Source organism: Accipiter gentilis, chromosome Z, assembly GCF_929443795.1.
Source record: "Accipiter gentilis chromosome Z, bAccGen1.1, whole genome shotgun sequence".
Classification (NCBI taxonomy): domain Eukaryota; kingdom Metazoa; phylum Chordata; class Aves; order Accipitriformes; family Accipitridae; genus Astur; species Astur gentilis.
This window is the reverse complement of record NC_064919.1, coordinates 675526-701812: the sequence shown is the minus strand read 5'-3', so window position 1 is coordinate 701812 and position 26287 is coordinate 675526. Positions and strand designations below refer to the sequence as shown.

Sequence of the window (26287 nt, the reverse complement as noted above, 5' to 3'; positions counted from 1 at the left end):
CGGCCCTGAACCGCTTGGGGGGGGGGGGGGGTGGTCCACAAAGCCCCCCCCCCAACGCCCGAAGACCCTCCCTCCCCCAATCCCTCCCAGCCCTGGGGCCCCCCCAGTCCTGACCCTAGCCCTAACCCCGACCTCCAACTCCCCCCCCTCCCGCCCTGACCCCAACCCCCCCCCCCCCCCCCCTCCCCACCAGCAGCAGAGCAAACAAGCAGTGGGACACAGAGGGGTTTATTTCGGGGGGGAGGCGGGTAAAGAGGCTCCAGGTGCAATGTCTGCAAAGAGACCCTGGGTACAATGCTTAGAGCGGGAAGGGGGGGGCAGACCCCCCCCGGGTTTCAGAAATGAGGGAGGTGAAGGAGGGGGGGGGGGCAAAGGAAGGGGTGGGGGGGGAAGGGTCGGCCGCCTTGGGGCGAACTTACCTTCGGGGGGGGGGTGGGACAAGGGCAAAGAGGGGGTAGCAAGGGGGCTGGCAGGGTGTTTTGAGGGGGTGATGGGGGTTGGGTTTTGGAGGGGGGGTCACTTTTTGGCGAAGGAGATCTTCATGGCGTTGTTCTGGGTGATCTTGAAGCCCTGGAGGGCATCGCGGGCGGCCCCCGCCTGCACCTCGTTATCGAACTCAACGAAGGCGATGTCGTGCCGGCCCGGTACCAACCGCACCTCCTTAAAACCAGGGAACCTGGGGGGAGAAAGGGGGGGGGGACAGGAGGACAGGTGTCAACAGGGCCCCCCTAGACCCCTCCCTGGGGTCCTGTTTCACCCCCAACCTGAGAAACTCACTGGTTGAAGAGCATGGAGAGCATCAGCTCGTTGGTCTCCTCGGGCAGGTTGGTGAGGAAAAGGATGTGATTCGGTGGGTTCTCCGATAACTGGGGTGAGGGAAAAAGGGGGTGTCAGCCCCAAAAGGAGGCAGGGGGGCCCCCCCAAAAGGCTCACACACACCCCACCCCCCATTTCCCTCCTGGTTCGGGATGTTTTTTTAGATGCCGTGCTTCATTCAGCATCAAATTTTGGGAAGGGGGGGGGTTGTGCCGGTAATCCCATTACTCACCGGCTGCGCCGGGGGCATCTGGCCCGGCATCACTTGCTGGGGGGGCATGGCCCCCCGGGGGAATACCACCGGGAGTCATGCCGGGTGGGGGGATCATCCCCGGCGGGGGCATATAGGGGGGCTGCCCCGCCATATGGTGCATCATACGGGGAGCCTGGTTCAATGGCGGCATTCCCTGTGGGAAAAAAGAGGGGCTCAGTGCCCATAAACCCCGCCCAAACCAAAATGCACTACACAAAACTCCTCCCTCAATTCACCGGGACGGTTCCCTGAACGCCGCCTGCTGCCGCCGCTCCAGTTCCAGCTGCGGTTTTCTTTGCTGCCGGTGTGTCTTGATTTTTGGGTTTTCTTTTTTCTCGTTTCCGGTCACGTTCGACAAAAGTTCCTTTCATTTTGGCAATGATATCTGAATCCGTCTTGGCGTACTGGATCCGCTACGGGGAAAAAAGCAAGGGGTGAGTGGGAACAGATTTGGGGGGGCTCCATGAGGATTTGGGGGGGCTCTATGAGGATTTGGAGGTGGTCCACAAGGATTTGGGATAGCTCCATGGTGATTGTGGGTGCTCCACAGAGATTTGGGAGGGCTCCATGAGGACATGGAGACGCTCCACAAGGATGCGGAGGAGCTCCGTGAGGATTTGGGGGCTCCATGGGGATTTGGGGACTCTATGAGGATTTGGGATAGCTCCATGAGGATTTGGAGGGGCTCCCCAGAGATTTGGAGTGGCTCCATGGGGATTTGGGGGTCTCCATGGGGATGTAGAGAGGCTCCGTGAGGATTTGGGTGTCTCTACATGGATGTACAGGGGCTCTAGGAAGATTTAGGATGGCTCCATGGGGATTTGGGGCAGCTTCATGGGGATTTGAAGGGCTCTGTGGTGACTGAGGGTGCTCCACGTGGATCTGGGGGGGGTGTCCACAAGGATTTGAGATGGCTCCATGAGGATTTGGGGGGGGGGGGGGGGGCTCACCATGGGTTTGTCGTAGAAAGGGAAGCCCTGCATGGAGCGCAGGGCATTGGTGGCACTGCTGATCTCCTTGAAGATGACGAAGGCCTGACCCCTCATCTTCAAACTGCGTGACACCAGGATATCCAGGATTTGACCGAATTGCGAAAAAATCGCGTAGAGGGATTTTTTCAACTCTGGGGAGAAAAAAAGGAAGGAGGAAGAGGAGGAGAGTGAGCGGGCAGGAAGGCAAGACCTCCCCCCCCCCCCCCCCCCCCCCCCCCCGCCCTTACCATCCTTTTTAATCTTCTCATTCAGGTTGTTGATGTAGATGGTGTGGTTGGGGCGCGGATCCTGCACTGCCATGTCGGGCCCCCGCCCAGCCTGCGGGGAGAGATGGGGGGGGCTGGAGGGTAGGCTGAGGGGGGGCAGGCCCCCCCTCCCCTTTAACCCCCCAACCCCCACGGGCTACTCGGGGAGGGAGGACCCCCCCGTAGGAAAGCGGCCCCAGGGATGGGCAAAGTCTGTGTGGGGAGGTTGGGGAATGCCCCAGGCCCCCCCAGTGAGGAAGAGGTTAACCCCCCCGGTAAAAAAAGGGTTAACCCCCCACACCCAGCCCCGGGGTCGCTCCACCCCGGTCCTCCAACCCCGTAGGGACGTCGTGTCCGTGTCGGAGCCCTCACACCCCCCTTGGACCCCCTCAGAACCCCCCGGACCCCCCCGGGACCCCCCGGAGCCCCCCCCCCGGGCCCAGCGCGGCCTCTCACCGCCCGCCACTGCCTCAGCCGCGTGCACCGCCTCTAACCAGCCAATAGCCGCGCGGCAACGCCTCTCTCGCCCGCCCACCGCCGGCTCCTCCAATCAGAGCGAGGCGGGTGCCTGGGGCGCTGGCCAATCACAACGAGGACGGCCTAGCCGGCGGGCGGGAGGGGAAACCTTTGACCTCTGACCTCGCGTTTCCGTCCCGCTGCCCTTTGACCTTCGTATGGCCCAGGTTCCGCCGCCGCCGCCGCCCCCTCCGCCGCCGCCGCCCCCCCCGCCGGGCCGGGTCCTACGGGACGCGCTGGAACGGGCCGGTGCCGCCTTGGGGGACGACGGCGGCGTCCGGGAGCTGCTGCGGCGGCGCCGGGAGAGGTGGGGGCCGGGGAGCAGCGGGACGGGGGAAGGGGGTCTTGGGCCCGGCCTGCACCGGGGCGGGGGGGGGGGGTCTCGGGGGGCGTCCTGGGCCCACCTTGAACTGGGGGGGAGTCTTGGGTCTGGCCTGAACCGGGCGGGGAGCTCGGGGGGGTCCTGGGCCCACCCTGAACCGCGGGGCGGGTCCTGGCTGGGGGTCTTGGGCCCACCTTGAACTGGACGGGGGTCTTGGGTCTAGCCTGAGCCGAGGGGGGTGTCCTGGGTCTGGCCTGCACGGGGAGGCGGGGTCCTCCGGGAGGGGGTCCTGGACCTGGTCTGAACCGCAGGGGGGTCCTGGGCCTCCCTTGAACCATGGGGGGTCTTAAGTCTGGCCTTAACCTGGGGGGGGGTTGTCATGGGTCTGGCCTGCACAGGGAGAGGAGTGTCCAGGGGGGGTTCTGGGCCCACCCTGAACTGGGGGGGGGGCGGGGGTGTCCTGGGTCTTGCCTGACCTGGGGTGTGGGGTGGGTAGACCCTACTGATTGGGGTGGGGGGCAGGTGTAGCTGGAGGATTCCCCCCTTCTGTGTGGGGGGTGTCTCACTGCGGCATCCCTGCGACTTGGCCCATCCTGCCTCAGCTTCCCAGGGGTGTCCCCTGCTCCCCCTAAACCTTCCCCCCCCCTGCCTCCAGCCTCAGCAGCCCCCTGAAATGGCTCCTCTTCCACCGTCCGGCGCCGCCCCTCATCCAAGACGGACCCCAGTAAGTTTTTTTTTTCTGGGGGGACACACAATATGGGGATGCTGTACCCCCCCAACCTGTGCCCCTCCCCAAAGGTGCGGGCTGGTGGCCCTATGGATGGCGGCATCGCTGCTGGCCCCCACCCACAGCGTGGGGCTGGAGGAGCTGGTGCGGACAGCGCGGGAACGCGGCTTCACTGCCCGGGGCGAGATGTTCTCAGGTATGGTGAGATGAGGGGGACACACACCCTTTTTTGGGGTGAGGTTGGGGGTTCTAGCCGCCCCCCCTCTAATTTTGTCCCCGCAGCGGCTGACATGGCGGTGCTGGCTGAGGAGCTTTTCCCCTGTCGTGCCGAGTTACTTTCGGGGGGTTTGGAAGGGTCCAACAGGCCTCGGATCTTGCGTCACCTCCTTGGGGGGCTCCCCCTCCTCGTGCCGTATCCTGCTGTCTTTTTTTTGGGGGGGACACCCCAATTCACCCTGATATCCCCCCTAAACCCCCCCTTAACGTCACCCCAGCTACGACGAGGACAGTAACCATGAACCTTGCTGCCGTCGCGGCCACAAAGCCCATTGGGCTGTGCTGACGGGTAAGGGGGTGGGACGGAAAGGCTACTGCACCCCCCCAGGTGCGTGTGGAGGTCCCATTTGCAGCAGGAGGGGCACCCCAAGTGTGACATTCCCCCCCCGTGTCTGTTGCCCCCCAAGGTGTTTTGCTAGGCATCCGCAGCGAGGCATTGAGCCCAAACTACCGGCAAGATCTCGAAATCCCCAATCTCTTTCACCCCCCCTCATCATGGTTTAAGGGGGACGGAACGATATTGGGGGGGGGGCGAAGAATTATTTTGGGGGGACGCACACCCAATAGAGGGGGTGTTGGTGTTGGCGCAGCAGGGGAAGAGCCCCCGTTGTCAACTTTGGGGGTTGGGGGGGCTTCATGGCAGCAATGCGCAGCTGAAGGAGCTGAGCCCCCATCGGGAGAATGACGGCCATCGTTACGTCCTCCCCCCGGGGGGGCTGGGGGTTGGCCTGAGGGGGAAGGTCGTGCTGCTGCACCCCTGGATTGAAGGGGGGGGGCACACAGCCCCCCCCTCAATAAATGGGGCTGGTTGAAGGAAAGGTGGGGGGGGACATGACTGGTGTTGGTTGTGCTGTTTTGAGGGGGTTTTAGGGGTGGGGGTTTCCCCTTCTGGGGGGGGGGGGTGTGGATCTGGGGGTTGGGGGGGTCTGGGGGGGTTCAGAGTGGTGGGGGGAGGTGAGGGGGTGGTTAAGGGGGTAGGAGGGGGGATCCTTGCTGATAGTTGTGCTGTTTTGAGGGGGTTTTGGGGGGAGTTTAGGGTGGGAGTTTCCCCTCCTGGGGGGGTCTGGAGTTTGGGGGGGTCCTGGAGGAGTTTGGGGGGGTGGGGGAGTGGTTGAGGGAGTGTGGGGGGGTCTTTGGTGTTGGTTGTGCTGTTTTGAAGGGGTTTTGGGGAGGTATTAGGGTGGGGGTTTCCCCCTCCTGGGGGGGAGGGGTTCTGGGGGGTCCTGGGGTGGGAATGTTCAAGGGGATGGGTGTGGGTCCCCAGTTTCGGTTGTGCTGTCTTGGGGGGGTCCTGGGGGTTTTAGGCGTGGGGGTCCCCCCTTCTGGGGGGGTCTGTCTTAGGGTTGGGGGGGGGGGGGTCCAGGGGGGTGGGGGTCACCGGGGGAGGACCCTAGGACGAGGGAGGGGGAGAGTGTCCTGGGACGCATGCGCAGTGGGGTGCCGTGGGAGCGGCGCTTCCGCGCATGTGCGCTTCCGGTATGGGTGGGGCCCCCCCGCAAAGTCGTCCTCTCCCATTGGTGGGAGGTGGGGAGGGCGGAGCCGCAAACCCGGAAGCGTCGGGATGGCGCGGAGAGGACCGAACGTGAACGGAGCTCACCGGCCCAGGCACCCTGGTGCCCTTTGACCCCTGACCCCTCCGCTCCTCCTAAACCCCTTCGCCATGGCGGCGATCCTCCCCAAAACCCCTCCCGTCACCCTGCGGGGGCTGCACCGGGACGGGGCCTTACGGGGCCTCACGGCTGAGGAGGCTCGGCGGGCGCGGGAGGCCCGGGGCCGCCCGGACCCCCCCCGGGAGAAGGTGAGTGTGTTTGTGTGTGTGTGGGGACACGGCCTCGGGGGACCCCCCGGGTCCGGCCCCCCACCTCCTTGTGTGTGTGTCCAGCTCAGCGACAGAGCCCGGGAGCGGCGGGTGCCCGTTTCCCGCCTCGGACGGCTGGCCAGCTTCGGAGGTACGGGGGGGGGGGCGCGACACGGGCAGGCGGCCCCCGGCTCTCTCACCCCGCTCTGGGTCAGGGCTGGGGGGGGGGGCGCGTGGGAGGTCGATCCGTCGGCAGCCGGGGTCGGGCTGGGGGTCGGGGGGGAGGAGGAGGAGGGGAGTCTGGGGGGGGAAGAGAAAGAGAGTGGGGGGTCTCAGGGGGGAGGAGGAAGAGGGGGGCTCTCAGGGCAGGGGAAGGAAGAGAAAGATAAGGGTAGTCTAGGGGGGGAGGAGGAGGAGGGGGGAGGTGTCTTCCGCAGGGGGTGGGCTTGGGAATATGGGGGGGACAGCCTGGGGGGGTCCTCTCTGGGGTGTGTGTGTGTCCCAGGACTGGCGGTGGGTCTCGGCGTGGGGGCCCTGGCTCAGGTGGCACGGGCAAGGCTGAGCGGCGAGGGCAAGCCCCGGGGTGAGTACGGGGTTGAGGGGGGGGGGTCACCCCAAATCACCCCCCCACACACAACTTTGGGGAGGGGGAGGCTTCACCTAGCTTGTGCTCTCCCCCTCCCCCCCCCCCCCCCTCAGCTACCGGCTCCCCACTGGACTCCAGCCCCCTCCTTTCGGAAGCCAACGCTGAGCGGATCGTGGCCACGCTCTGCCGGGTGCGAGGGGCTGCCCTTAAGCTGGGGCAGATGCTCAGCATCCAAGGTGGGTACCCCCCCAACCCTGGACCCCCCCCAAGGGGCACCCAGACCCACCCCCCCCAGGAGCACTGAGACACCACCCTCCCCCCAGGCACACCAGGGGAGTAGAGCAGCCTTGGGGTAACTCTGGGTTGAAAGTGGGGGGTTGGGGGTTTCAGGGTGCTGCGGGTGTGGAGGGTCGCAGGGGTGAGTTGGGGGGAGGTTCTACTGCTCTGGGGTGGGGTGGGAGGGTCCCAGGCATGGGGTGGGGGTGTCCCACAGCTTTGGGGTGGGTGAGGGGGGTTCTGGGGATGGAGTGAAGGAGTCCCATGGTTCTGGGGTGGGGTGGTCCCATGGCTTTGGGGTGGGGAGGTCCTCGGGATGGGGTGCATGGGTCTCACATCTCTGGAGTGGGGTGGGGGAGGTTCCAGGGGTGGGGTGTGGGGGTGTCACAGCTTTGGGCTTGGGTGTGGGGGTCCCAGCTCCCCAACACTTCCCCCTGCCCACCAGACGCCAGCTTCCTCAGCCCGCAGCTGCAGCGGATCTTCGAGCGCGTCCGGCAAAGTGCTGACTTCATGCCACGCTGGCAGACCACTGTGAGCAACTTTTGGGGGAGTGTGGGGCCTTGGGGTATGGGGAGGGCGAGCAGGGGAAGTGGGATCTGGGGATGTCAGCTGAGCCCCCCCCCCTCGTCCCACATCCCACAGCAAGTGCTGGAGGAGGAGCTGGGCCCTGGCTGGCGGGAGAAAATGTCAGCTTTTGAGGAGATGCCTTTCGCTGCCGCCTCCATTGGGCAGGTGCATCTTGGGGTGCTGCGGAATGGCACTGAAGTGGCCGTGAAGATCCAGGTGAGCCCCAGGGAGGGTGGATTTTGGGAGACTGAGGGTGCCCCAACACTTATATCCCCCCCACCTTTGTTTTTCCACAGTATCCTGGCATCGCCCGGAGTATTCGCAGCGACATCGACAATCTTCTCTCTCTGCTCAAGATGAGCGTGGTGCTGCCGGAGGGTGAGCTGGACCCCGATTCCCCTGGGAGAGGTGGGGGTGTGTGGGGGGCAGAACACCCCCAAATTCTTAGTGGGAGGGATTCTCTAAGTCCTTTTTTTTTCCTGTCTAGGCCTTTTTGCTGATAAATCCTTGGAGGTCTTGCAGAGAGAGCTGGAGTGGGAATGCGACTACCGCCGGGAAGCTGATTGTGCCCGCACTTTCAGGTAGGGTAGGGGGGCTTTGTGGGGGAGCATGGGGGCGGGTTTGGGTGGTGGTGGGGGTCCCCATGCCTGCCTCGCACCCTCCCCCCCATCCAGGAAACTTTTATGGGACGACCCCTTTTTCTCTGTGCCGCGGGTCGTGGATGAGCTGACGGCGTCCCGTGTCCTTTCCATGGAGCTGGGGAGTGGTGTCCCCCTCGACCAGTGCCGGAATCTCCCTCAGGCCCTGCGAGACCAGGTGAGTCAGTCCTAGATGTTTGGGTTTTTTTGTGGGAGGTGGGAAAGCCCTTTGTGCCCACCCCCCTAGCTCCCCTAACTCCTCTGTCCCCTCCCCCAGATCTGCACCAACCTCCTGCGCCTTTGCCTGCGGGAACTTTTCGAATTTCGCTTCATGCAGACGGATCCAAACTGGGCAAATTTTCTTTACGACGCTGACCGGCACAGGGTGAGCATTTGGGGGCAGGGGGGGCGCACTGTAGAGACCACCGTGCCCAAAAATGAGTCCCTTACTCCCAATGGGACCCCTGAGCATCCATATCCCCCCACCACACCTCTTCAGGTGACTCTGTTGGATTTTGGGGCAAGCCGCTCTTTCGACAAGGAGTTCACGGATCACTATATCGAGGTACGGGGGGGTGGTGGTGTGTGTGTACTCTGCGCACCCCCCCCCACCCCCCCAACTCCATGCTGTGCCCCCCCTGCTCCTTCTCCATCCCCAGGTGATCCGGGCTGCGGCTGATGGTGACCGGGCCAAGGTGCTGCAGAAATCCCGAGACCTCAAATTCCTGACAGGCTTCGAAACCAAGGTGAGGGTCTCAGGGAGCAGGTGCCCCCCCCCCCCCCCAATCCCCTCCCAAAATCTTTTTGGGGGTGCCCCCTCCCTTACCCACCCAACCTCCCCTATTGTAGGCATTCGAAGCAGCTCACGTGGATGCGGTGATGATCCTGGGCGAAGCCTTTTCGGGGGGGCAACCTTTTGATTTTGGGGGTCAGGGGACGGCCCGGCGGGTGCAGGCGTTGCTCCCCGTTATGTTACGGTACCGCCTGACCCCCCCCCCTGAACAAACCTATTCCCTTCACCGCAAAATGGCAGGCGCCTTCCTGGCCTGCGCCCGCCTGGGGGGTTGTGTTCCCTGCCGCGACCTCTTCGAGGAACGTTACGCCCGCTACTGGGACCCCTCCCCAAATCCGGGAGACCCCCCACAAATCGGGGAGACCCCTCTCTAATCGGGGGGACTGCCCTCCCGAACCGGTAGACCCCCCACCGTGAGGCTGCTTCCCCCCAAATAAAATTAATTCACCCCCAAATGGGTGCTGGGAGTGGGTGATGTGCCTCCCCCGGGGGGGGGGGGGCTGGGGGTTGGGCTGGGGGGGGGGGTGCTTTGGGGTTGGGGGGGGGGGGGTTAGCTTTGGGGAGGGGGGTCGGGTCCCGGTTTATGGGAGGGGGGCCACATGGAGGAGGGCTGGGACAGCAGGGAGTGCGGGGTGTGTGGCTGATTTGCATATTCATGACCCCGCCAGCCAATGGCTGCGGGGCCGCGCTGGTCTCGCCCCGCACAGCTCCGACGGGGGCGGGGAGGTGGTGGGGTGGTGTATTATTTGCATATTCATGAAGCGGGCGTGGCGAAATCAGCGGGCGGGGCTATCAGGGCTGGGAGAAGGGAGGGCAGTGCTTCGTTTACATATGCATGAGGAGGGCGGGGGAGCGGCGGGCGCGTGCGTGCAGCCCTCTAGCCACAGCCCCGGAGCCGAACGGGGGCCGAGCGGAGCCGAACGGAGCCGAACGCGTTCGGCCGCAGCCGAACGGGGGCCGAGCCCCGGGCGCGGCGGCGGGTAAGGCGGCGCCCCCGGGGGGGGCCCACGAACACGGAGGGGGGGACCCCGGGGTGCAGGGGGGGCAACCGGGGCCGGTGGGTCCCGTCCGTGCCCCCAAGCCCCGCGATGGCCTCCGCCTGGTCCGTGCCCCGTCAGCGCGGGACCCCGGGGGCTGGGAGGGGGGGGCACGACACATACAGGCGACACCCCCGGTTCTGGGGTGTCCTGGGGGGGGAGACACGCGTGGGGTCCCGTGGTGGTGGTGGGGCACACAAGCGTGGTAGCCTCTCCGGGGGTCCCTGGTGCTGGGCGGGCGGGGGGGAGTGTCAGGTCCACCTTTGCGCCCCCCCCCGACCCCCCCATGTCCCCAGTTACTCTGCAAGCCATGCTGACCGTGTCCCTCCCCCACCCCCCGCAATGTTCCCAGCCTCTGCAGGGGCACAGCCCCCCCACCCCAGGACCCCACGTCCCCTTCCAGCCATGGTGTTCTCTCCTGATGTCCCCACTCCCCTCCTCCAATGCCCCCAGCGTCTGGGGGGGGGTGGGGGGGGGCTAAGTATAACCGGGGACACACACACACAGCAGCATCCCAGTTCAGTCTGGAGATGCTGACATCAAAGTGAGGGGGCCAGGACTGCCTCTCCCCCCCAAAAAAAACCATCTCTGGGGGAAGCCAGCCCTGAGGAAGGGGCTTACATGGGCTTTTTGCAGGGGGGGGGGGGTCTTCAGCCCTGTGTCGTCCCGTCCGTCCCCCCCCTTCCAGGCCTGGGGGGGTCAGCAATGAACAAGCTGCGGCAGAGCCTGCGTCGGAAGAAGCCGGCCTACGTGCCGGAGGCGGCGCGGCCGCACCAGTGGCAGGCGGACGAGGAGGCCGTGCGGCGCGGGAAGTGCAGCTTTCCCGTGCGGGTGAGCGGGAGCAGGGATAACCCCCCCCCCCCCCCAACACAAAAACCCCCACTCTGAATGCCAGGACGTGGCAGTGGGGGGAGGCGGTTTGGGGTAGTCTTGTGGGATCTTCCTGTGCCAGCCGGTATTGAGGCTTTGGGACAGGGATACGGGATGCTCTGAGGTCAGGGATACAGGATGTGGTGCAAGGGATGTGCTGGGATGAGGGATACAGGATGGTCCAGGACGCAGATGTGGGGTGCTGCGGGGTCAGGGATACAGGACGCTCCAGGGCAGGGCATGCTCTGGGGTGAGGGATATGGGATGCTCCCGTGCAAGGGATATGGGATGCTCTGGGGTGGGGATGTGGGATGCTGTGGGATGCTGTGGGATCGGGAATACAGGGTAGGTGATACTCCGGTGGAAGGAATGCTCCGGGGCGAGGGATGTGGGTGGGCTACTCTTGTGCAAGGGATGCAGGATGCTCTGGGGTGGGGATGTGGAATGCTCTGGGGTAAGGGATACAGGATGCTGTGGGGCAGGGGAGGCTCCAGGGCAGTGTTACGGGATGTGGGATCAAGGATGCAGGACGCTCTGGTGCAAGGGGTAAGGGATGCTCTGGGGTCAGGGATACAGGATGCTCCAGAGCAGGGGATGCTCTGGGGTGAGGGATATGCAATACTCTGGTGCAAGGGATGCAGGATGCTCCAGTGGAAAGGGTATGGGATGCTCCAGGGTCAGGGATACAGGATGCTCCAAGAGCAGGGGATGCTCTGGGGCAAGGGATATGCAATACTCTGGTGCAAGGGATGCAGGATGCTCCAGTGGAAAGGGTATGGGATACTCCAGGGTAAGGGATACAGGATGCAGGATGCTCCAGTGCAAGAGATGCTCTGGGGTCAGGAATATGGGACACTCCGGAGCACAGGATGCTCTAGTTCAAGGGATATGGGATGCTCTGGGGTCAGGGATACAGGATGCTTCAGGGACGGGGATATAGGATGTAGGATGCTCCAGGGCAGGGGATGCTGTGGTGCAAGGGATATGGGGTGCTCTGGGGTGGGGATACAGGACGCTCTGGAGCAGGGGGTACTCCGGTGCAAGGGATGCGGGATGCTCTGGTGCAAGAGATAAAGGATGCTCTGGGGTCAGGGATACATGACGCTCTGGAGCAGGGGATGATCATGTGCGAGGGATAAGGGTTGCTCTGGGGTGGGGATGTGGGATGGTCTGGGATCAGGGATACAGGATACAGGATGCTCTGTGGCAAGGGATGCTCTGGGGTGAGGGATGGGGGATGCTCTGGTGCAAGGGATGTGGGATGCTCCAGGGTGGGGATGTGGGATGCTGCAGGGCAGGGATATGGGATGATCCAGAGCAGGGAATGCTCCAGGGTGAGGGATAGGGAATGCTCTGGAGTGGGGATGCAGGATGCTTCAGTGGAAAGGATATGGGATGCTCTGGAACAGAGGATGCTCTGGGGCGAGGGATATAGGATACTCCAGTCTGAGGGACGCAGAATGCTCTGGGGCAGGGGATGTGGGATGCTCAGGTGGAAAGGATACGGGATGCTCCAGTCTCAGGGGTATGGGATACAGGATGCTCCGGGGTCAGGGATGCGGGTTGCTCTGGCGTCAGGGATACAGGAGGTGGGATGCTCCAGGGTTAGGGATACAGGATGCTCTGGGTCAGAGATATGGGATATGGGATGCTCCGGGCTCAGGGATACGGGATGCTCCAGCCTGGGTAGCACAGGGATGTTTCGGGGGTGTCCCCCCCTGACAGGTGTGCCCCCCCACAGTACCTGGGACACGCGGAGGTGGACGAGTCACGGGGGATGCACGTCTGCGAGGAGGCTGTGAAGAAGCTCAAAGCGGTGAGCGCTTCCCCTCCCAGGGGCCCTCAACACCCCCCCACACACTTCTGACTCCCCACTTCCTCACAGAGTGGCCGGAAAGCGGTGAAGTCGGTGCTGTGGGTGTCGGCGGATGGGCTCCGCGTGGTGGACGATAAGACTAAGGTGAGTGGGTGCTCGGGGTGTCCCCGGTCAGGGTCGGGGGGTCCTGGGTGACACGCCCCCCCTTTCCCCCTTCACCTCCCCCTGCCCGCCAGGACCTCCTTGTTGACCAGACCATCGAGAAGGTCTCGTTCTGTGCCCCTGACCGCAACTTCGACAAAGCCTTTTCCTATATTTGCCGGGACGGCACCACACGCCGCTGGATCTGCCACTGCTTCCTGGCCCTCAAGGACTCTGTGGGTACCGGGCTGGGATATGGGAGAATCCGGGGTCATGGATATGGGGTGTTGTGGGGTCAGGGATATGGGATGCTCCAGGTTTAGGGATACAGGGTGCTCTGGGCTCAGGGATTTAGGAGGCTCTGGGGTCATGGATATGGGATGCTTCAGGTTTGGGGATATGGGATGTTCCAGGGCTGAGGATAGGGGATGCTCCAGGGTCAGGGATACAAGAGACTGCAGGGCTGGAGATACGGGATGCTCCAGGGCTGGAGATACGGGATGTTCCAGGGTCGGGGATAGGGGATGCTCTGGGCTCAGGGATACAAGAAGCTGCAGGATCAGGTATATGGGATGCTCCTGATTTAGGGATGTGGGATGCTCTGGGCTCAGGGGTACAGGATGCTCAGGGACAGATGTATGGGATACTCAGGGATTTGGGAGGTTCTGGGGTCAGGGATATGGGCTGCAGGTCAGGGATACAAGAAGCTGCAGGGTTGAGAATAAGGGATGTTCTGGGATTGGGCATACGGGATGCTCCAGGTTTAGGGATACAGGATGCTCTGCTGTCAGGGATATGGGATGCTCCAGGGTCAGGGATACAAGAGGCTGCAGGGTTGAGGATATGGTATGCTCTGGGGTTGGGGATACGGGATGCTCCGTGGTCAAGGATATAGGAGGCTCTGGGGCTGGGAATATGGGATGTTCCAGGTTTGGGGATAGGGGATGCTCCGTTTTTAGTGACAGAGGATGTTCCAGGATGGGGATACAGGATGCTGTGGCATCAGGGATATTGGGATGCTTAGGGATATAAGACACCCCCCCCCCCCACAACTGCTTATAGGAGGGGGCTGCCGGTTCTACCCGGACATCCCCCATGTGTCGTCGTCCGTCCGTCTGTCCCGTCCCGTCCTCCCCCAAACAGGGCGAGCGGCTGAGCCACGCTGTGGGCTGCGCCTTCGCTGCCTGCCTGGAACGCAAACAACGGCGGGAGAAGGAATGTGGCCTCACGGCCGCCTTCGACACCTCCCGCCCCCCCGTCACCCGCGAGGGCTCCTTCCGCGCCCCCGACAAAAAACGGGGTGAGCACCCTAGGGGGGTGGGGGTTAAAGGTGGTGTTGGGATGGTGGGATGGTTGTAACAACCCCTAACCCTTGCTTTTCCCCCCCACCCCGCAGATGAGATCCCCCCTGCCAAACCCCCCATCCCACCGCAACCCGGTAGCACCTCACCGGTACCGGCGATGGCGGCGTCACCCATGGATGGGGGGGTCGGGGTCGGGGGGGGGTCTCAATGCGCCATCCCCCGTCGTCACGCTCCCCTGGAACAGTTGGTACGGCAAGGTTCATTCCGCGGTTTTCCCAACCTCAGCCGGCAAAATTCTCCTTTTAAACGGCAACTTTCGCTCCGGCTCAACGAGCTGCCCTCCACCCTCCAGCGCCGAGACGGCGGCCAGGCCCAAGGCCCCGGTGAGGGGCTTTTGGGGGGGGGGGGGGAACTTAATTTTTAGGGGGGAGGGAGGGGGAGGCATCATTTGGCCTTATGTGTGTTGTGTGTTGTCCCCCTGCCCCCCTCTATTTTTATAGGGTCAGAGGTGGAGGCAAGCCCCCCCGGGGTCGGTGATGGGATCAACGATCTTTGCAGTCAGATCGACGCTTCCTTCGCCTGCCCCCCCCCACCTCCCAATATCGGGGACCCCAACGGCACCCCCACCCCCCCGGCCGAGGCAGGGGGCCTCACAGGTAATCCCCCCCCCCCCTCTCCCGATATATTGGACTCCCTGCTTATTTGGGGGCCTCCTGTACACCCCCCCCAGCCCTTCATCCCTCCTCTTCCTCCCCACAGGCCCGGCAGCGTGGGCAGAGGGGGGGGCCCCAGGCCCCCCCCGCCATCGCCGGACCCCCTCGGAGGCCGAGCGGTGGCTGGAGGAGGTCTCCAAGGCGGCCATGGGACAGCAGCAAGGAGGGGGGGGCACCGGGCCCCCTGCCCCCCCACACCCTTTGGGTTATGAGGGGGCCCTCCCCGCTGCTTTCATGCCCCCCCCTCCCATCCCCGGCGGGCTTTACCCCTCCGCCGTACCCGTGGTGGGCATCACCCCCTCCCAAATGGTGGCCAACATCTTCTGTGCTGCTGCCGCACCACCCAAAACTAACCCCCCCTTCCCCACCCCGGGGGTCCTAACGCCCCCCCGCCCCCTTGGCCCCCCCGAAACTACCCCAGACCCTTTTGAGGTGCAATGGGCGGCTTTGGGGGCCAAGCCCCCCCCCCCCCGCCACCCCCCAACCCCTTTGCCGGGGACCTCCAGAAAACATTTGAGATTGAGCTGTGAGGGGGGGGGACACCCCCCTTTCCTGAATGAGGGGGGGGGGGGTGTCCCAATTTCCCCCACCCCTGCCCTGAGTCTGGCGGTCCCCAGTGCTCCCAGCTGTAGGCTTGGGGGGTCCCAGTACCCCTGTGAAAGGCTGGAGGGGGGAGTGTCCCCATTCTCCCCCCCAGAGGTTGGGGGGATCCCAGTTGAGGCTGGGGGGGGGGGTCCTCACTGCCGCCCCCACCCCCTTGGGGGGGGGGTGTAGATGGGGGGGGGGGGGGGCGGCCTCTCTGCTGCCATCAGGACCCGCCTCCCTAGAGCCCTGGGGGGGTCAGCCCCCCCGGTGGGGGGGGAGGGGAAGAGACACACACCCCCCCAAATTCTCTTCAGTTGTGGGGTTTTTTTGTATTCTTAACTTAAAATGAGGAGATTTTTGTATTTTTATCTAATTTAATATAATATATATAAAAATACCCCCCCCGGGGAAGGGGGGGGCAGCCCCTCACTGCTGGGGGGTTCGTGGCCGAGCAGCCCCCCCCCCCAACCCTTGCGAAGCCCTCGTGCGAGGCGTTCGGAATTTTAATTTTTTAAATTTTTTTCCCCTTTCCCCTGATTTCCTCCCCCCCCCCCCCGTCACCCCCCGCCCTGTTTTTTGTACCGAGGAGCGGAGGAGGGGCCGGGGCCGTCGCACACGCGTGTGCACACCCCTGCACACCTATAGATATAAAATACAGAGCTCTCTATATAGAATCTGCATTTCTCGCCTTATCTTGCATAAGGAACTGGAGCACCGGCCGTTGCCATGGCAACCGGCGGGAACCCGGCCGCCTCTTAAAGGGGCCGCTGCTGCAGGAGCCCCCCCCGCCCCCCGTGCCTCAGTTTCCCCAGTTGCCAGTGCCTCCCCCTCCCCCGTGTACCCTGTGGCCCGGGGGGGGGGGGAGGCGTCTGGGGGCATTAAGGGGGGACTGAGGGGGTCTGTGGGAGTCTGGGGGGGTTTATAGGGCCCGGGAGGGGGGGTCTGGGAGGATTATGGGGGGGTTTATAGGGCTTGGGAGGGGGGGTCTGGGGGCAATATGGGGGCTATAGGGGTCTTGAGGGGGGTTTATAGGGCTGGGAAGGGGGGTCTGGGGGCATTATGAGGGTCTGGGGGGGTCGGGGGGGGGTTTATAGGGCCCGGGAGGGGGGGTCTGGGGGCATTATGGGGGGGCTGAGGGGTTCTATGGGAGTCTGGGGGGGGTCTTTGGGGGGGGTTGTAGGGCTCGGGGAGTATCTGTCGGGGTCTGGGGGGGTCTGGGTGGGGGTTCCTGGGTTGGAGAGGGGGTGTCGTCAGTGGGGGGGCTGTAAGGGGGCGGGGGGGGGGGGCAGCGGGGGTCGCTGCCCCAGGACTACATTTCCCAAGCTACCGGGGTGCGGGGGGTGGGATGGGGCCGCCCCCCCCCAGCCCACTCCTAACCTCCCCCTCCCAACCCTATACCCCCCCCCCCCCCCGGAGGATGAATGAGGCGCCGGGGCGCGGCACGGCCCCGGCGGCGGCGGCGGGGGGGGGGGGCATGGCCACGGCCCTGCACGGCCCGCGGAGAGCGTGAGTGCACCGGCACGGGGGGGGGGCACCGACACGGGGGGGGTGGCACCCGGCACAGGGCAGCGACACCGGCATCTGCACCGGGGGGGGGGGGGAAAGCGGGTACCGGCACCGGCGCGGGGGGGGGGGGGGGGGGGGCACCGTGTCCCGGGTGGGCTTGTGCCGCCCCCCCGCCCCAGCCGTGGGGTGTGGGGGGTCACGGGTGGCCCCGGGGGGGGGGCACGACACACACGACACCGGCCCTTCACGCCCCCCACCCCGGGGCTGTTGCAGTGGGGGGGTGCAGCCAGCAAGCCCCCCCACCCCCGCGGTGACTGACAGCCCCCCCGCCCAATAGGGGCCGGCGGTGGGGGGTGGGGGGGCGGGGCGTGGCATGCCGGGAGATGTAGTCCCTCCCGCAGCCCCCCCCCCCCCCTTATCCCCCCCTCTAGCCCTCCCCGCCCGCCCGGTACCGGCGGGGACCGGGGTGGGGGGGGGGGGGGCAGCGGGAGGGGAGGGGGGGGGTTCTTCGGGACCGGGACCCTCCCCGGTGGGTGGGGGGGTCCCGGGGAGCGATCCGTGAGCCTGGACCCGGGTTGGGGGGGGGGGGGGGGGGTTTGGGGGGGGGGTGGTTGTTGGGGGGGGGTGGGGGGGGAGCGGAGGAAAAACCGGGGCTGAACCCCGCCGCCCCCTCCCCGTGCCCGAGCGGCGGAGCGGCCCCGGCGGCGCAAAATGGCCACGGCGCTGCACAAGCCCCTCAAATGGTGAGTGCCCCCCCCCCACCGCGACCCCCACCCACCCCCCCCCAACACACCCGGGGAACCCCCCGGTACCGGCGAGGAGGGACCTACCGGGAATGGACACCGCCTCCCCCCCCCCCCCCGCCCCGGTACCGGTGGGGAAGGGACCCACCGGGGATGGAGCTGGGGCTCCGGTGGGGATGAAGGCACCGGTACCGGTGGGGAGGGACCCACGGGGGACACACACACACACACGACACCCCCAGTACCGGCGGGGAGGGGACACCCACCCGGTGTGGGGGAGACCCCGGCACCGGCAGGGACGGACACCCACCCCCCCCCCCCCCCCCCCGCCCCGGTACCGGTGGGAGACGAGACCCACCGGGCATAGACACCCCCCCCCCCCCGCCTCCGCGGGTACCGGAGGGGAGGGGTCCCGGTCCCGATGGTCGTCAGTGTCGTGTGTCCCCCCCCCCCGCCAACCCCGGACCCCCCCCCCCCCCCCCCCCCCCACTGTCCGTCCGGGTGTTGGGGGCGGGGAGGGACCCAGACGGCCGGGCCGGACCCCGCCCCCCCTCCCACTCCCCCCCCCCCCTCCCTCAACACCCCCCCCGGGAAGGGGACCCGAGTGGCCTGGACCCGGCGCCCCCCGCTGGCACCGGCCGCTCGTGCACTTGTGTCGTGTGTGTGTGTCCCCCCCCCGCTCCAACCCCCGGCCCCGTTTTACCTGCCCGACCCTCCGGGGGGGGGGGGGGGCTCCCTCCCCGATGTCGGGGTGACCCGGGGTTAGGGACACGGTGGGGACCGTGTCTGCCCTCCCCCCCAAAAAAAAACCCTGCTGGGGGGGAGGCACTGAGGGTCCGGGGGGGGAGTTTGGGGGGGTCTTAAGGCGGGGGGGTGTGTTGGGGGTGCAGGGCGGGGACAGGCTGTGATGCTTCTGGATGGTGTCGGATTTTGGGGTGCCGGGGGGGGTGTGACAGCTGTGATGTGCTGGGGGGGTTGTCTCCGGTCAGGGGGGTCCGCCCTGACACCCTGGCCCTGCAGAGGGGCTGTGATGCCCCGGGGGGGTGGAGTGTGTGTGTGGGGGTGACAGGTTGCGATACTCCAGGGTGGTGCCAGATTTTGGGGTGCAGGGTGGGGGTGATGCCCTAGGGGGGTGTCAGATTTTGGGGTGCCAGGCCATGATGCCCCAAGGTGGTGTCAAATTTTGGGGTGCAGGGTCGGGGCGATACTCCAGGGTGGTGCCAGATTTTGGGGTGCCAGGCCATGATGCCCCGGGGTAATTTAAAATTTTGGGGTGCAAGGTGGGAGTGATACTCCAGAGTGGTGTCAGATTTTGGTGTGCGAGACTGTGATGCTCCAGGGTGCTGCCAGATTTTGGGGTGCGAGACCGTGATGCTCCAGCGTGGTGTCAGATTTTGGGGTGACAGGACATGATGCTTCAGGGCGCTGTCAGATTTTGGGGTGCAGGGTGGGGGTGATGCCCCAGGGGGTATCAAATTTTGGGGTGCGGGGTGGGGGTGATGCCCCAGGGTGCTGCCAGATTTTGGGGCGCCGGTTGGTTGCGACAGGCCCTGACGCTCCTGGCGGACGTTGGGGTTGATTTTGGCGTTCAAGATGGCAAAAGACGGATCGCGATGCGCCGGGTGGGTGGGCGGGTAGATTTTTTTTTTTGGGTGGGGGTCCCCCCACCCTGACGCCGCGCCCCGCAGCCTCGGCGAGGAGTTCTACCGCGAGGCGCTGGAGCATTGCCGCAGCTACAACGCGCGGCTCTGCGCCGAGCGCAGCATGCGCCTGCCCTTCCTCGACTCCCAGACCGGCGTCGCCCAGAACAACTGTTACATCTGGATGGAGAAAACCCACCGCGGCCCCGGTGAGAGCACCCACCCACCCAACCCCACCCCCAAATTGGGCACCCTCACCCCCAACCCCGCTAGCCGCCGATCATCGGGCAGCACCCGCCACCGGCAGAGCCAGCCGGCGGACCCCCGCGCCTGCGGCCGGTGTCTGTTTGCACCCGTTGTGGACCCTTGTGCCCGTGGCCACCATCTCCTTGGACCCGCCATGGCCTCTTGCACCCCCCATGGCCCCTTGCACCCGTGGCCACCGCTCCCTGCTCCCGTGGCCACCATCCCCTCGCACCCACTGTGGTCCCTTGCACCCGTGGCCAGCACCCCTGCGCCCGTGGCTACCGTCCCTGCGCTTGTGGCCACCATCCCCTTGCACCCCTGGGCACCCTGGGGATGTCCCAGGGCTGGGGCTGGTGTGTGAGGCTGGGGTCTAGGGGAGGGGTCTGGGTTGGGGTTCAGGGCTGGTATTGGGGTTGAGGGGCTGGTTTGGGGGTTTAGGGGCTGGTATTGGGTCAGGGGTTGGGGTTCAGGGGCCAATATTGGGGTTCAGGGGCTGGCTTTGGGCTTCAGGGGCTGGTATTGGGGTTCAGGGGCTGATAATGGCATTCAGAGGTTGGGGTTCAGGGGTTGATATTGGGGTTCGGGGCTGGTTTTGGGCTTCAGGGGCTGGTATTGGGGTTCAGGGTCTGGGGTTCAGGATCCGAGCTGCGATTAGGGGTGTCAAGGATCAGGGTCTGTCTGGGGGGGAGGAGTGTGTGTGTGTGAGTTGGGGTATCCAAAGTTGGGGGGGGTCCCCCAGACACCCCCCCCCGGTGACGTGGGGGTCCCCCAGGCCTGGCCCCGGGCCAAATCTACACCTACCCGGCACGCTGCTGGCGTAAGAAACGGCGGCTGAACATCCTGGAAGATCCGCGGCTGCGGCCCTGTAAGAATAGCAGGACTTTTTGGGGGGGGGGGGGGGGGGGAATCCCCTCGGGACCCCCCCCGACCCTTCCCTCTTCTTTCTGCCCCCCCCCCCCCCCCAAGACTGCGAAGCCCCCCTGAAGAAGGAGGGGGGGCTCCCCGAGGGGCCAGTGCTGGAGGCTCTGCTCTGCGCCGAGCCCGGGGACAAGAAGGTGGAACTGAAGGAAGAGGAGACGGTGCTGGAGTGCCCGGTGCGTCCGGCTGTCTGTCCATCCCTCCCTCTGGCCTGGCCAGCCCTGTCCGTCCACCCGTCCATCCATCTAGGCCACCCACTCGTCCCGTCTGTCTGCTCCCCCCTGTCTCCTGCCTGTCTGTCCGTCTGTCCGCTCTTCCTTACCCCTGCCCGTTTACCTGTCTGCTCTCTCCTCTCCCCTACCCCTGTCCATTTGTCTGTCTGCTGTCCCTTACCCCGTCCGTCTGTCTGTCCACTCTCTCCTAACCCCCATCCATCAGTCTGTCTGTCTGCTCTCCCCTCTCTCCTACCTGTCTGTCTGTCCACTCTGCCCTACACTTGTTTGTCTGTCCACTCTCCCCTACCCCTGTCTGTCCGTCTGTCTGCTCTCCCCTTTCCAAACCCTGTCCATCTCTGTCCACTCTCCCTTACCCCTGTCCGTCCGTCCATCTGCTCTCCCCTCTGTCCTACTCCTGTCCATCTACCTGTCCGCTCTCCCACCTCTCCTACCCCGTCCGTCTGTCCGCCCACTCTCCCTTACACCTGTCCATCCGTCTGTCCGCTCTCTCCACACTCCTACCTGTCGGTCCATCTGTCCGCTCTCTCCTACCCCTGTCTGTCCGTCTGTCTGCTCTCCCCTCTCTCCTATGTCCGTCCGTCCATCCCCATCCCTCTGTCTGTGTCTCCAGCCTCCGTCCATCCCTGACCCACGAGGGTGGTGGTTGGGGGGGTGTCCCCTGTCTGTCCCCCTGTCCGTCTATCCACCCATCCCTGACCCACAAAGGTTGGGGGGTGTGGGGTGTGTGTGTGTGGGGGGGGTGTCCCTGTCTGTCTGTCCGTCCATCCCCTGTCTGTCCGTCCGTCCGTCCATCCCTGACCCAGCCTCTCGCAGAAGCCGCCGCCGGGTGAATTCCCCCACGAACCAGAGGGGGACGAGCTGGAGGATGACACCCCCCGCCGCAAAAACAAAGCCAAGGGCAAGGTGGGAGCCTGGAGATGGCGGGGTGGGGGGCACACGACACACACAGCAGCGGACACACCTGTCCCGTCCCGTGTCCCCCCCAAAAGTGGGCCTGACACCCTGTGGTCCCCCCCCAAGGCCTATGGCATCGGAGCCATGCGGAAGAGGCAGGATGCCACCGCGCTGGAGGACCGGGACAAGCCCTACGTGTGTGACAGTGAGTGGGACAAGGCTGGAGGGGGGGACACGACATTAAGGGGGTGGTGACAACTCCCCCCCAATGTGTGTCCCCCCCCCCAAAAGTCTGCGGGAAGCGCTACAAGAACCGCCCGGGGTTGAGCTACCATTACACCCACACGCATTTGGCCGAGGAGGAGGGGGAGGACCACGGCGAGCGCCTGCCCCTCCCTCGCAGGAACCACCACAAGCGTGAGTTTTGGAGGGGGGGGGGGGCATACACCTCCTGCCCCCTCCCCTTGTCGTGTCCGCCCCCCCCCCCCCCCCCGGGGGAGGGAGTCCCCAAGGGTTTCTTTGGGGTTGGGGAGTTGGGGAGGGGAAGGTCTCTGTCTTGGCACTGAGGTCTTTGTTTGAATTGGGGGGGGGGGGAGCGGGGGGGGGGGTCTTGGCACTCTTTGGGGGTGTTTGGGGGGGGTCCTGCCACATCTGGGTGTCGCAGGCATGTTGAGGAAGGGGCCCTGCCCCACTTGGGGGGGGGGTCGTGGCCCCATCTGGGAGTCCTAAGTGTTTTGAGGGGGAGTGCCTTCCCCATCTGGGGGTCCCAGGTGTGCTGGAGGGGGGGCTGCCCCATTTTGGGGGGTTATGGGGGTCCCTGCCCTATCTGGGGGTCCCAGGGATGTTGGAGGGGTGTCCCTACCCAATCTGGAGATCCCAGGGGTGCTCGAGGGGGGTCCCTGCCCCATTTTGGGGGGTCCTGGGGGTCTTGTCCCCATCTGGAGGTGCCCAGAGGTGTTGGGGGGAGCCCTGTCCCATCCGGGGGGGGGGGGGTCTGGGCATCTCAGGGGTGCTGGGCAGGGCCCTGCCCCATCTGGGGGTCCCAAGGGTGCTGGATGGGGGGGCGCTGCCCCATTTGGGGGGGGGTCGTGGCCCCATCTGGGGGGTCTCAGGGGTGCTGGGGGTGTCCCTGCCCCATTTTGGGGGGTCTTGGCCTCATCTGGGGGTCCCCAGAAGTGTTGGGGGGGGCTGCCTTATTTTGGGGGGTTCGGGGGTTCACCGCCTCATCTGGAGGTCCCAGGAGTGCTGGGAGGGGGGGGTATATGGGGGGGTGTCACACCCAGGGCCCCCCCCCCCGGGGTCCCCATCCCCAGCCGGTTTCCATGACAACCGTGTGCTGTGCAGCATCGCACACAAAGAGCGATGGGTGCGGCGGGGGAGGGGGGCACCCCGGATGCCTCGGTCCCCCCACCCCGGATGCTTGCCGGGGGGGCGTGTGAAGGGGGGGGGGGGGGGTGGCCTTCATCCTCTTTTTTTTTTTTCCTTCCCCCCCCCCCCAGAGTTTTACAAAGAATTGAACTGGGTCCCTGAAAACCAGCGCAGGAACACAGGTAACACCCCCCCCCCCCCATAATCCCCAACCCCTCCCCATTGCTGCTGGGCGGGGGGAGGTCAATCCCACTTTGGGGTGCAGCTATGGGGTGTGGGGCAAACTCGGGGTCCCTCTGCAGCCTGGGCTGCAAGAAATTGGGGGGGGGGGGGGGGGCTGGGTCCACAGGGGGTGGGGGGTGTCCTGCCTGTCCCCTTGCCCGCCCCCCTGCCCACTGACGGGGGGTCTCTCTGCTGCCTTTCAGCTCGCGCAGCCCCCGAGGGGCCGGTGGCCCCAAACGGTTACTGTGATTTCTGTCTAGGCGGCGCGAAGAAAACCGGCTGCCCCGAGGAGCTCATCTCCTGCGCCGACTGCGGACGTGCCGGTACCCCCACGCGCCCCAACGCGCTCCCCAATGTGCCCAACACGCTCCCACATGCTCCAACACACTCCCCGACACACTCCCACACGTTCAAACATCCTCCCACACGCTTGAACATGCTTCCCAACACACTCCCCCACACTCCCATACGCTCAAACACGCTTGAACATGCTCCCACATGCTTGAACACCTTCCCCAACGCTCCCACACACTCCCTAACACACTCCCACATGCTTGAACATGCCCCAACACACCCCAACATGCTCCCCAACACAGTCCTACATGCTCAAACACACTTGAATGCACTCAAACACACTCCCTGACACGCTCCCACATGCTCAAACACGCTCCCACACACTTGAACCTGCTCCCCAGCATGGCCCAAAACACTCCCCACATCCTCAAACACACTTTAACATGCTCCCACACATTCCCTAACACTCCCACATGCTCCTCAACATGCTCCCCCATGCTCAAACACAGTCAAACATGCTCCCACATGCTTGAATATGCACCCAAACACACTCCCACATGCTCAAACACACTCCCCAACATGCCCCAACACACTCCCATACTTCAACATGCTTGAACATGCTCCCACACACTTGAACATGTATGCTTGAGTGCACTCCCCAACACGCTCCCACACGCTTATACTTGCTCAAAACCACACTTGGGCCCCTTCACGTGTGCTAACATGCACTCGTGCATGCTCACAGATGCTTGTGCATGCTTGCACACGCTGACGTGCACTTGTGCATGCTCAAAAACCACACTCAGGCATGCTCATGCAAGCTCACCCACAAGTGTGCATGCTCAGATGCTCACACATGCTTGTACCCACACACGCACACGCTTGCACGTGCTCGCGTAGGCTCACATGCACTTGTGCACACTCACACATGATCATACGTGCTCACTCATGCACATCACTTCTACATGCTCACACACGTGCATGCTTATGCAGACTCACACATGCACACGTGCTTGTACACATTCACACATTAACACACACTCATGCACACACACTTGTGCGTGTTCACACATGCTTGTGCACGCCCATGCACGCTACCCCACACCTGCACATGCTCACACATGTTCACGTGCAGTCATGTGTGCTGAAAAAACCCCCACACTTGTCCATGCTCACGCTTGCAAGTGCTCACCTATGCTCACACGCTTGTGCACACTCCCATGTCTCCTTCAGCCACCCCCGCCCCCCCCATGAACTTCTGCACACTCACGCGTGTGTGGTGCAGTTCCCGTGTGCTTCCACCGCGTGGCCTGGGGGGAGGAGGAGGAGGAGGAGGAGGGGGGGGCTAGCTTGGGGGGGGGGCCGTGTCCCCCCTGACACCCCCAATCCCCCCCAGGCCACCCCTCCTGCCTGCAGTTCACCGTCAACATGACGGCGGCCGTGCGCACCTACCGCTGGCAATGCATCGAGTGCAAGTCCTGCAGCCTCTGTGGCACCTCCGAGAATGATGTACGGACCCCCCTGGACCCTTCCAACCCCCCCCCGTGCACCCCAACATCACTGACTCCCCCCCCTTTTGTGTGTATGTCCCCCCCCAGGACCAGTTGCTCTTCTGTGATGACTGCGACCGGGGGTACCACATGTATTGCCTGAGCCCCCCCATGGCAGAACCCCCTGAAGGTGAGGGTTTGGGGGTGGGGGGGGCATGGGGGGGCCAGGAGGGATGGGGGGGGGACAGACCCCCCCAACTCACAACCCCCCCCCGGTGTGTCCCCACAGGCAGCTGGAGTTGTCACCTCTGTCTCCGGCAGCTGAAGGAAAAGGCATCAGCCTACATCACCCTCACTTAGGGGGGGGGGGGGGCGGCTGGACCCCCCCCCCCCCGCACCCCAAAATCCTCCCCCCAACCCCCCCCCCCAACCTGCCACCCAAATCCTACCGAAAGCCATAACGGAGCTGGGGGGGGGGGGGGGAAGTGGTGAAGAGGGAGGGGGGGGGGGGGGGGGCAAGACATTGCATGATGTGAAAATGAAGGGGGGGGGGCAGCCCCTGTGTCTTCCCCCCCCTCCCCCCAGCCCGGGGGGGGGGGGTATTTATTTTAATTGGGGGTGGGGGGCAGTGGGCTCCCCCCCAAGCTGAGCTGCTCCATGTGGTGGGTATCTGTTGTTCCTGGTGCAAAAGGGGGGGGGGAGAAGGGGGGGCTACGGGGGGGGGGGGGGGGGCACCCCACATTGTGGGATGCCCACTGTCCCCCCCCTCAAAAAAAGCGAAGCCGTGCCCTCCCCATCGTGTTGTTGTCGGTGTGTGCTTTGAGTGTCTGTGCATTAAACCATGGGCAGAGTCGCCCCCCCCCCCGCCTCGTCTCTGTGCCCCCCTCCCTCCCCAAAATGGAGGGGGGGCCTGTGGTGTTGTCCTCCTCCCACTTATATTGTCTTTCCAGCCCAAATTCAAGCTACAAAACACAGGCCTGGGGTGGGGCTGGGGGGGGGGGGGGGGGAAGGGGGCAGTATTTTTATTCCTATTAGCAAAAATTATGGGGGGAGGATATTAAATAAGACAACAAGGTCCATATAAAATAATATACATGCTCCCATATACACAAAGTGTGGGGGGAATTCTCATGGACCCCCTCAGGTGTGTGTGGGGGGGCCAGCAGGGTTCACAATGCCCATTCTGCCCCCCCCCCCAGCAACTGCTTACCCCCTCCCGCCTCCCCCCAGTGCAGAAAATGGATAGAAAAAAGGCAAAAATAAGGTTAGAAACGGTGCAATTTATACAAATATAGTGTTTTATAAAGAAGATTTGAGGAGGGGGGAAGGAGTTTGGGGAGGGGGCGCGCGGGGGGGTTTTACCCTTCCTGAGCCGCTCGGGGCATTGTTTCCTCTAGAAAATAATTTAGGTTTTCCTTTTTTTTTTTGTTTTTTTTTTTTTTTTTGGTTTTGTTTTTTT

At 64.6% G+C, this 26287-nt stretch overlaps 5 protein-coding genes across 8 annotated transcripts; 4 read left to right on the top strand and 1 right to left on the bottom strand.

The window, feature by feature from the left end:
• Positions 1 to 196: 196 nt before the first annotated feature.
• On the bottom strand, positions 197 to 2788 carry SNRPA (small nuclear ribonucleoprotein polypeptide A). The gene is given in 8 exon segments (XM_049796609.1): positions 197 to 676; positions 778 to 866; positions 1049 to 1102; positions 1104 to 1223; positions 1306 to 1482; positions 2020 to 2192; positions 2289 to 2379; positions 2763 to 2788. Coding segments are annotated over 7 exon segments (846 nt in total). The 5' UTR covers positions 2362 to 2379; positions 2763 to 2788; the 3' UTR covers positions 197 to 516.
• Positions 2789 to 2942: 154 nt separating this feature from the next.
• On the top strand, positions 2943 to 5001 carry ACTMAP (actin maturation protease). Its single transcript, XM_049796612.1, has 6 exons — positions 2943 to 3129; positions 3800 to 3868; positions 3943 to 4067; positions 4154 to 4283; positions 4366 to 4436; positions 4555 to 5001. Exons 1-6 carry the CDS (start codon positions 2981 to 2983, stop codon positions 4830 to 4832), a joined length of 822 nt encoding a protein of 273 aa, XP_049652569.1. The 5' UTR covers positions 2943 to 2980; the 3' UTR covers positions 4833 to 5001.
• Positions 5002 to 5510: 509 nt separating this feature from the next.
• On the top strand, positions 5511 to 9263 carry COQ8B (coenzyme Q8B). Its single transcript, XM_049796590.1, has 13 exons — positions 5511 to 5945; positions 6030 to 6096; positions 6451 to 6528; positions 6645 to 6767; positions 7253 to 7338; positions 7450 to 7590; positions 7671 to 7752; positions 7862 to 7955; positions 8049 to 8190; positions 8290 to 8397; positions 8512 to 8577; positions 8672 to 8758; positions 8862 to 9263. The coding sequence occupies exons 1-13, from the start codon at positions 5808 to 5810 to the stop codon at positions 9177 to 9179; spliced, it is 1530 nt and encodes a 509-aa protein (XP_049652547.1). The 5' UTR covers positions 5511 to 5807; the 3' UTR covers positions 9180 to 9263.
• A 136-nt stretch (positions 9264 to 9399) lies between these two features.
• On the top strand, positions 9400 to 15405 carry NUMBL (NUMB like endocytic adaptor protein). The gene is made up of 10 exons (XM_049794630.1): positions 9400 to 9785; positions 10531 to 10673; positions 12454 to 12528; positions 12598 to 12672; positions 12765 to 12905; positions 13813 to 13969; positions 14066 to 14356; positions 14474 to 14629; positions 14733 to 15212; positions 15386 to 15405. Exons 1-10 carry the CDS (start codon positions 9641 to 9643, stop codon positions 15403 to 15405), a joined length of 1683 nt encoding a protein of 560 aa, XP_049650587.1. The 5' UTR covers positions 9400 to 9640.
• Positions 15406 to 17399: 1994 nt separating this feature from the next.
• On the top strand, positions 17400 to 25684 carry DPF1 (double PHD fingers 1). 4 transcript variants are annotated; one of them, XM_049796599.1, is made up of 12 exons: positions 17400 to 17520; positions 19209 to 19369; positions 20179 to 20271; positions 20373 to 20500; positions 21377 to 21463; positions 21581 to 21659; positions 21746 to 21871; positions 22954 to 23004; positions 23248 to 23367; positions 24735 to 24847; positions 24937 to 25018; positions 25118 to 25684. In XM_049796599.1, exons 1-12 carry the CDS (start codon positions 17489 to 17491, stop codon positions 25186 to 25188), a joined length of 1143 nt encoding a protein of 380 aa, XP_049652556.1. In that variant the 5' UTR covers positions 17400 to 17488; the 3' UTR covers positions 25189 to 25684. The 4 variants fall into 4 exon arrangements, with proteins under 4 accessions (XP_049652556.1, XP_049652557.1, XP_049652555.1 ...); XM_049796600.1 differs by having other exon boundaries at positions 21374 to 21463; positions 23305 to 23367; XM_049796598.1 differs by having other exon boundaries at positions 21374 to 21463.
• Positions 25685 to 26287: the final 603 nt, after the last annotated feature.